The 9,560-nt window shown below is 51.7% G+C and overlaps 1 protein-coding gene across 1 annotated transcript; it reads right to left on the bottom strand.

Annotated features, from left to right (window-relative positions):
• Nucleotides 1–292: 292 nt before the first annotated feature.
• On the bottom strand, nt 293–5,579 carry BOD1 (biorientation of chromosomes in cell division 1). Its single transcript, XM_084215718.1, has 4 exons — nt 5,377–5,579; nt 4,213–4,337; nt 2,303–2,503; nt 293–1,123 (listed from the first exon to the last, which is right to left on the bottom strand). Exons 1-3 carry the CDS (start codon nt 5,566–5,568, stop codon nt 2,305–2,307), a joined length of 516 nt encoding a protein of 171 aa, XP_084071844.1. The 5' UTR covers nt 5,569–5,579; the 3' UTR covers nt 293–1,123; nt 2,303–2,304.
• Between the last annotated feature and the right edge of the window lie 3,981 nt (nt 5,580–9,560).

The raw sequence follows: 9,560 nt of genomic DNA, 5'->3' as shown, positions 1-9,560 counted from the left end.
TTACATATTTGAAACAGTCTTTAGCCCCCAAACCAACATCCAGGAGAGAACCCTTTACTCACACAATCCTCACAATATTTTACATTTTTTGAGACATCTTCTGTGGAAAGGATACTAAACCCATCTTATTTCATGACAAGAAACAGGCCCAGGTTGTTAAACCTGGATTAACCCATAAAATGTCTAAGGTCACACTTTCCTTAGGGTTCCAGCCATCAGGACTCCTGGATTTCTTTAAATAGTTTCTCCTTAAGAAAAATTGCTGAAGAAGCCAAGCCTGAGAGATGCTTTTTGAGGTGTTTTATTGCAAAAAGGTGTGGACATTTGCTGGCAGAACAGGTTATCACATTCTCCATTTGACTGTCATCCAGAGGACACTGCATGCATTCAAGCTGAAAGCATAGCACAGTTTCCACCAGGCACCTGAGAAAGAAAAGTCTTCCAAGCAGAAAAAGACAAATTTCCACCTGATCCCCCACTCTGGTGTGCCCTTTGCTCCCCAGAGTTCCCTGGGAAACAGGAGTGACATCAGCTATGGGCATAGCCAACTGTAAACATGTTTCTGTGTCCAACAGAATTGATCTGGATAGTGGATCCTGAAGCTTCAGCTCCAGCTTTGAACAGGAAATTCCTTTCCCAAAGCAGGCAGCGCAGTGAGTTCCACCTGTCCTGGCACCTGCTGCTCTCTGTAACCCAGCAGAGGCACACAAGGCTTCTATCAAAGCAAACCTGACAGCTCTACTTGGTCTCCAAAAAACACCACCACACCCAAACCCTCCTTCCCTTCCCTTCTTTGTGCTCCTTGTAGCACCTCAACCCTCTTCCCCACTCCCTCCAGACAGCAGACAACTCCCTTTTTCCCTTCCCACCCCCTTGCCCAAAGGCATGACTAATGAATACATGCTGCAGTTCACAGCAAAAATCTCTCCACACTTGGGCTGTCCCTCCACAGGCAGAACTCCAGGTGCACCTGAATTTCCCCATTTCAGTGCCTATTTCCCACAGGCCTAATAAAGGTTAATCATCTTTGGCAGACAGCAACCCTGCACCAAAGGGAACAAGGGATCCATTGCCAGTCTAACAGGGCATGTTGCAACTGCAGCTGCTCAGCAGCAGGAGCTCCCTGCAAGGGAAAAAAAAAAAGAGATTTTAGAGGATGTAAAAGCACCTTCACAAGTCAGTGCATTAGGATAGATTAGGATATATTACCAACTGCACTTTGCTGTGGGTTGTAATGGACTTTTAAACTACTTGAACCAGACAAATGCAAAAATTCAAGGCATTAAAGCTGCAAGTCACAAGCAAATAACTCAGGGTGATAGTACAGCCACTTAAACCCCCATGCTGGTTGCTCTGATAATTCCAAGCATTAGAACAGCCACTCTAGGTTCTTATTCCTGCTAAATAAATCAGCTGTAGATTATATGGAGCATTTTTGCTCTCAGAAAGCCCTGGCAGATGGGACAACTGACAATTAACTTCCTTTCATGCAGCATGGTTTTAAGTCCCCCAGCAAAGCTGCAGATTGAAATTTCCCACCAAGGCAGTGGTTCCTCAATATCCAAATCAACCTCTGCAACCTTAGCAAAGATGGGCACACCTTGTGCTAAGCCAGAGGAGCAATTATGGCCCCCTGAGGCCCCTGGAGTTATTTTAATCACAAAAGCCAGAATGAACTTGTTTGCCACAAAGGCACTCTCAGTCCTTGCAGCTGGAAGAGTCAGGTTGTTCTATTTAAATCAGTTTTTGAGTGAACAGTTTTTCACTCCCAGAGATGTTGTCCTTACTCCAGCAGGACTATTTTGGTCAGTGACAATTCAACACTCCAGTGTTTGTTCTGAAGCAGAGATACCCAAAACTTTCAATGCTAAGCCACAATAACTTGTCACCACTCTATTCTCACTGTGTTTCAGTACATGATATGTATTTTTTATCCATTTGATAAAAAATGTAAATCATGTAAAAAATACATATCCAGTTCTGAAGGCAATCCAGCCACTTCCATGCTGCTGGATATGCTTTTTCTTTTTTTTTTTTTTTTTGTTTTAATAAAAGGCCTTTTGGGCAGATCCAAACCCAGCTCTGGCAGAGTTCACAGTGTTCCTTGATAGCTGATTTACATCACCCTTATGTCTTAGTCCCAGTTATTTTTAGAGGCACTGGAGGGGCAGAGGGCTGTGTGACAATGACAACAGGCTGCTGATCAAAGTGTCCCCCCTGCCAAGCCCTCCTCTATCTTGCACTGTACAAATACAGAGATGAGGCACAAGGAATGTCAGCACTAAGTGCAGAGATACCAGACCTTTAGGAGGCATCCTGAGATGGAGCAGGAGGATCTTTATTCTCAGGCTCTGGAGGAGGAGCTGGCACATTTTCCTCTTTCTTTTGTGCAGCCAAAAATTCATGAATCGCCCTCTCTATCTGAGGCCTGAAGATGTGGTTTAGTTTTGGATCCACCACCTGAGAAATAATTCTGTCCACTCCAGCTTCCAGCATTCCTGACCTTGAACAAAGACAAAGAAGTCATTCAGCTCCTCTGAAAAACTTCTCCCCAATCTCCTCCAGAAACTCTCCAGAGCCCTCCTGTCAACTGCAATTAGCATTAACATGGTGAGAACTGCAGCCTACTCAGGAGATCCTTAACAGGGACTTGTTTCACTCACCTATTTCTCTCCCTGCTCCCTACAGAATTAACAACTCACATCTGGTCTCCCAGGTACTTAAATGACACCTTGGCCAAGAGCCACTTTTAACAGAGCTCCTGTGGAAACCAGGTCAACATGAAAACAAACAAACACATTTTGGCCCAAGAAGAGAAATAAGCTATTCTGAGGAGGAGGGCAGGTGAGAGCAAAGGCTTTTTTTTGGCTGAGTGGAGGGAGAAGAGCCCTGCCCCCTCAGAACAGGACTGTCACTTGCTCCTTGTAATAGTCTAGACAGATGGGAATGAATTATAAAAGGGTATGAATTATAAAAACAAGGCAGTGAGCACACAGCAGAGGCTCTGGGCTGAGCAGCAGGAGCTGAAGTGCCTGGTGACTGCAGGGGCTGTGTCAGGCCCCTGGATGGTGGGCACAGCCTGTCTGGGAGGGTTAAGTCATGTCTGCAAGGGAGCAGGGGCAGGAAATGGAGATGTTCATAGCAGGATGATGAGGCTGTGAAGGATGCAGAGACAGGGCACCTCGTGCCACCTGCAGGTGACAGCAGCCTGGGTGGGCAGGACACACAGCTGGACACCCCCAGGGCTCAGCCCTGCCCCTCCAGGAGTGACAGGCACTGTTCAGACTGCCCAGGTCTGGGGCTGTTCTTTACAACATTTTGTGCAATACCTCGCCCTCCTCTCCCTGATTAAATCTTAGCAGCTCTGGAAAGCAGTGAGAACTGTCAGTCACAGAATGGTTTGGGTTGGAAGGGACCTTAAATCTCATCCCATTTCACCCCTGCCATGGCAAGGACACCTTCCCCTGTCCCAGGCTGCTCCCAGCCCTGTCCATCCTGGCCTTGGGCACTGCCAGGGATCCAGGGCAGCCACAGCTCCTCTGGGCACCCTGTGCCAGGGCCTGCCCACCCTCACAGGGAAGGATTTCTTCCTAATACCTGCTGTAACCCTGCTCTCCCAGTTGAAGCCATTCCCTCTTGTCCTGTCCCTCCAGGGCCCTTGTAAAATTCTCTTTCCATCTTGTGCTCCTTCAGGCACTGTGAGGCCACACTGAGGTCACCCCAAAGCTTCTCCTGTCCAATCCCAGCTCTCCCAGGAGAGCTGCTCCAGCCTCTGCTCATCCTGGTGGTCCCCAGTGCAGAGTCTGAAACAGCTGGACAGGAACTGGTGCAGAGATTGCTGTGACAGGGGCTGGAGTCTGCACACAAACCTTTGGCATCCTCAGGACTCATTCTTTAAATAATATTTAAAGGCTCATCTCTTTCCTGAAAGTTAAGATCAAGGTAATCCAGCTCAGCACAGCAGGCACAGCGTTTTTGCAGCAATCATTTGGACAGCAAATACAAATATTTCACCACTCAAACCCACCCATTTCAGGCAGAGCAATAATGTGCATTTTGGGGGAGAGCTCAGCCTGCACTGACTCTCACAATGAAACTCAGGGAGGACAACAGAAAAGTGGTGTGAAAACGTGAATTCTGCCAGTTCTGCCTTGCCTGAGGTAGTTTATGGCTTATAAATCCCACTTGTTGTGCAGGCTGCTGCTCACTCACTGGATCACACTCTGCCTCAGCCCGTTCCGGAGCTGGTTCTTGTTCATGGCTGGGTTCCATTCCTGCTTGTCCAGGTGGGTCGAGACGAAGTTGTCAACTTTCTGCCTCAGGTTCTGATAGGCTGGCTAAAAAAAATAAAAATAAACCCGGTTCAACAGCTCAAACAGCTCCCAACAACCCCCTGCCAGAGCCCTGCACAGTGCAGCTATTGTCACACACAGACTGCCCTGCTGTCTGCGCGTCCCTCCTTTCACTCTCTGAACAAAGATAATCCTGTTTTCCCTGAGAACACAACTGGAAATTGCACAGAACTCTCAGTTGTAATAATTCAAACAGCTGAGTAGATTGGGGCTGAAATTGTAGTGCAATGCAAACGGTGCAGACAGAGGTTGTTTAAGCAGAGTTCTTGTTGCCTGGAAAGCCTCCACCCCAGAATTCCTAGGAAACTGGCTGAGCAATGCTGCCACTAAACAAAAACTTGAATTATTTGCTTCTGTGGCACTAGCAGAGACGATAGGAATAAAAATATAAAATTGGAATTTTAAAGGTAATTATAATTATTTTAGTTTTATCAGAGGAAATCTAATTCCATTGAACAGGAACTTAACTAATAAATCCATAAAATGCTCAGGAGCATCCACATCCTGGATGCAAGGGCAGGACAAGAAGGAAACAGGGATATTTCAGAGTTTGATGTGTCTGCTCTGGGTGAGGATGGCAGTTCCCAGAACAGGGCTCCTGCTGGAAACATAAAAGCTTTGGAAAAACAAAATTCAACAAAAAAACGTTGAATTTTGACAGTCACTGAGAACAATCCAACTTTACACTGAGAGCCCAATTCAATATTGGCAACAAATGATGACGAGTTCGCTGAGGCTGAGAAAAAATTAATGTCAAACAGTCTGAGAACATCTACTCAAGGAACAAAGGTTAAAGGTTCGATTTGAGACTACGGGGACGTTTGAGAATATGGGAATTTTAGAAATACAGGCTCGGAGCAGCACTGTTCCTATGGGAAGGTGTTTTCGCAGGAAAGCCTGGGCTGCGATGAAGGGCTGAGCGCGTTCTGTGCCCGGGTGTGGATGTGGCCGCAGGGATGCCCCGGGAGCGGCCCCAGCGCGGCGGCAGCGGGCAGGGCCTGGGCTCGCTGCCCGGCCCCGGTACCTTGGTGTCCACGTCGGCCAGGCAGTCGCGGCGGAAGCCGTCGAAGAGGCCGCGGCTCTTGAGCTGCTCCACGATGATGGCGATGAGCTGCGGGTCCCCGGGCGGCAGCGAGCCGGGGTCGGTGGGCCCGGGCCCCGCGGCCCCCGCGCCGCCGCCCGCGCCCGCCGCGGCCCCGCCGCCGCTCTCCGACATCGCCCGCGGCCTCCGCGCCCGCGCGCGCCGATGATGTCACCGCGTCGCGCTGCATCACGGGGAGGCGAGTTCTCCTCAACACGGATGCTATAGGCCGGGTAGCTTCTTAAAACTACAAATCCCAGCGCGAAGCGCGGCGCGGCCCCGCGAGGCCGTGGAAAGTCGGGCGCGTTGCTGTCGCGGTGCATACTGGGAGTTGTAGTTCACGGGACGGTGAGGACCCTCCCCGCATCCACCGGCGGCTGTGAGGGGATAGCGGGGCTGGGATCACCCGGCTGGGGAGGTCACAGGGCTCTCCGTGTCCTCCCGGAGCGGGCTCAGCCGGGCAGAGCGCCTGAGCGTTCCTCAGCATCGCCCGGGTGCCTCAGGTGTGCGGCTGGATGCTCAGGCATCCCCCTGCCATGGTAACAGCGAGGCTGTGACTCGCGTCTGCTCTCCTGTACCATTGTGAGCGCAGAGATCGTGTAAACTGCGAAAACGATAGATCAATTTGTGTGGGATCGAGCAGTATTTCTGTCGGGATCCTGAGACCCGGCTGCCCCCAGCAGGGGCTGTGTGTGCAGAGACCTTCGCTGACCCGGGAGCTGCCGGGCACAAACCCCGCACGCTGGGTTCGCTCCCTTCCCGGCGATGGGGTACGCGACAGTGAGGATATTCCCATCCCAACAGCATATTCCCATCCCAACAGCATATTCCCATCCCAGCAGGATATTCCCACCCTAATTCAGGAGGACGAGCAGTGCAGGAGCGTGCAGTCACAGAATCCCAGAATACTTGAGGGACCTCAGGGGATCCTCCAGTGCCACCCCAGCCACGGCAGGGACACCTCCCACTGTCCAGGTTGCTCCAAGCCCATCCAGCCTGGCCTTGGGCAGTGCCAGGGATCCGGGGCAGCCCCAGCTGTGCCAGGGCCTGCCCACCCTGCCAGGGAAGCTTTGAGGAGAGAGAAGAGGGACAGCGGCAGCGTGCACAGCCCGCGGCACCTCCGGTGACAGCCGTGCTTTGGGGACACACCGGAGCTCCTGCAGAGTCCCTCCCTGCAGAGCCGTGGCCGCGGTGCCGGTTCGGAGCGGGGGAAGCAGCGCGGCCATCCCGGCAGGTGGCACCCGGTCCCCATCGCGATCGCTTCTCCGTGTCACCCCTGCCAGGGACGTCATTAATGGATTTTAGCCTCCTCATGGAGCCAGCAGTGAAGGCAGAGGGGTGGCTCCTTTCTTGGGACCCTCGCAGTAGCCAGGGAGCGATGGAGGGGCCGGATATTTGTTTGTTTGTTTGTTTGTTTGTTTGTTTGTTTGTTTATTTATTTTGCGGGATTTTCCTGCTGTCCTGGGCTGGCTCCTTCCCGCGGAAGGGCTGAGAGGCAGCGACCTCAAAGACAAAACCCTTCAGCAGCACAGAATCCAGCCCAGGGTTTACTGGGGACAGCCCCGAGCAAAGATCCCTCCCAGTTAACAAATTACTGTGAACGGACTGTGAGCATCCGTGATGCAGGAGGGGAAAATCCTCAGTGCAACCTCCGGTACCCGGGATGCTCCCGGCTGGTGTGGAACATCCCCGGGGCTGCTCTGGAGCTGTCCTGGGATGCTCTCGGTTGCTCTGGAACATCCCCGGGATGCTCTCGGCTGGTGTGGAACATCCCCGGGGTGCTCTCGGCTGGTGTGGAGCTGCCCTGGGATGCTCCTGGCTGCTCTGGAACATCCCCGGGATGCTCCCGGCTGCTCTGGAGCTGCCTTGGCATCGGTGCTGGTGCTGCAGCACCGCTCCAGGTCCCTGTGTGAGGTCTGTGCCTTTTCCTGTGGGTGGATGCAGTGACCTCTTCCTCACGGCAGCACAATTGATGTTCCAAGGCACAGCAGAGGGGGCAAAGCAGGTAGTTATGAGATAATGAGGGTTTGTGGGTTCTCTTACAAGCTGTGGGGTCGAGGTCAAGCAGTGTTTAATAGTTTTGAGATCTGGAGCAGGGGGGAAAGAGGAAAACAGAGCGTTTAATCTGTTTTATCTGTGTGTTTTTGCCTGACATCACAGCACACAGAGAGCATTAAACTGTGGTGCCTTAGATAAAGCAGCCTGGCCCCCAGGGAGCAGAACTGTGAAGCTCTCCTTGAATCACATCCCGAGTACAGAATTTATGAGATCTGTGAACTCTCCCTGTATCCGTGGCCTCGAGGAAAGCTTCAGGCAGTTTCCACAGCTCAGGTCAGTAGAAGACTCAGGAAGGGAGAATTTTTGCCTGTTTGCTGTTGTGTTGGAGATGCAGTTCTCATGGTAGGATAAATGCTTATGCTGAGGGAAAGCAAACTTGTAAAGCTTAGGGAGAAAGATTATTTCAGGTGAAATAAATAGGAAGAAAAATTGGTGTATAAAGTTGCTTGGATCAAAATGACAATCAATGATTTTTAATCTTATTTACTGTGTTACAGTCCCCTTGAACCCTATTCCTGTGGCTGATCAGGGAAATGTGGGTATTTAATTGTAATTTCAATTTGTGAAAAACCTGAATTCCAGTCCCACTTTCTGTCACAGATGATCAGAACCAGAGGCCAGTCCTTTCTTTGTCAGTGTTTGTCATCACTGCATTGCACATTTCCTCCATTCTCAGCCCCCCTTCTTCACCCTCCTCCTGTCACCACAATCACAAGAGCTGTAAAGCAGCACCTCTTTCCATGGAAATTCTGATATCACAGGGGAAAAGCCATCTCTGCTACAGCTGCCTGCAAAGAGTTCGTGGTTGTTGCAACTGGCTGACAAAGCCAAGTTGTTCCCAAAAAGTGGTGTGAATGAAATCTGCTTTCATGGCTGCTCGTTTCTGCTCCTTAAAGCTCTCACTGAAAACTCACATTGTGATGCTGCATCAGCCAGAAGGTCCTGGAAGGGGTGGACAGGGTGAGGATTCCCATGTGGAATAAGCAGCAGTGGAGTCCTGCCCACTCTCATCTGAGTCCTTGCTCCCTCAGCTTCTCATTTTCATTGGGTTTGTGTAAATCAATTCCTGCTGCAGGGTGTGTTCTGTGTGAATCCTCTGGGGAGGTGGAGTTTGTTCCTTCCTCAGCAGTGGGGACCAGATTTCCACCTCTGTGTTTGGCCTGGCACCAGGCTTGGCACGATCCTGCCCATCTCTGATGCTCAGGAGCAGGGCAGCTGCTGGAGAGGCAGGGAAAGCCAACATTCCAGAGTATCTATCCCATGAACCCTGTGCTGTTTCTTGCTGGGATCCAGTCAAGGTTGGATTCATCATCATCATCATGAAGATTTCTTCCTGGAAAGGATGGCCGGGCATTGGCACAGGGAGATTTGGAGTGCCCATCCCTGGAGGTGTCCAAGGAGGTGGCACTCAGTGCTCTGGGCTGGGGACAAGGTGGGGATGGGGCACAGCTGGCACTCGATGGGCTGGGAGGCTTTTCCAGCCTCAGGGATCCTGGGATTTGCAGTGGGGTGATGGCTGTGGCTGCGGAGGGGAGAAGGTTTGTTCCTTCCTCGAGGTTTTTCCCCATCCCTGTTGAAAGACAAACTGAGAGGAGACATGGTTGGCAGTTTGCTCTTCCTTGCCCTGGCAACCCCTGCCACAAATTAGAAGCCACTTACTGAGTGAAATTTCTCCCAGCTTTGGCCTGAAAACGATTAAGATGAGAGACCCGGGATGGGTGGTGAGGAGCCTGGGACGGGTGGTGATGAGCCTGGGATGGGTGGTGAGGAGCCTGGGATGGGTGGTGAGGAGCCTGGGATAGGTGGTGAGGAGCCTGGGATGGGTGGTGAGGAGCCTGGGATGGGTGGTGAGGAGCCTGGGATGGGTGGCTGTGGCCAGGCACTGCCAGTGCTGGAATTACCATGGGCACCCTTGCAGAGGCAGAACCCAGCTGCCCCCAGGCAGGAGCTGTGGAAGCTGCTTCCCTTCCTCCCTGTGCTGGCACCTCCAGCAGCACAGACCCAAATCTGCTTTGCTGTCCTTGGCAGGGGAGCTTTTCCCAGGTGTGTTTGCAACCCAGACCCTGCCC

The sequence above is a fragment of the Fringilla coelebs genome (genome assembly GCF_963513975.1).
Source record: "Fringilla coelebs genome assembly, chromosome: 15".
Taxonomy (NCBI): Eukaryota; Metazoa; Chordata; class Aves; order Passeriformes; family Fringillidae; genus Fringilla; species Fringilla coelebs.
Note: the sequence above shows the minus strand (reverse complement) of the source record. Positions and strands in the feature narration are given on the sequence as shown.

Bases quoted from the DNA above. Each gene is read 5' to 3' on its own strand.
- BOD1 (XM_084215718.1), bottom strand. From the start codon at position 5,568: ATGTCGGAGAGCGGCGGCGGGGCCGCGGCGGGCGCGGGCGGCGGCGCG. The intron at 4,338-5,376 runs GTACCGGGGCCG...TATTTTTTTTAG, and splicing joins TGGCCGACGTGGACACCAAG to CCAGCCTATCAGAACCTGAG. The intron at 2,504-4,212 runs GTGAGTGAGCAG...TCTTTGTTCAAG, and splicing joins CTGAGGCAGAGTGTGATCCA to GTCAGGAATGCTGGAAGCTG.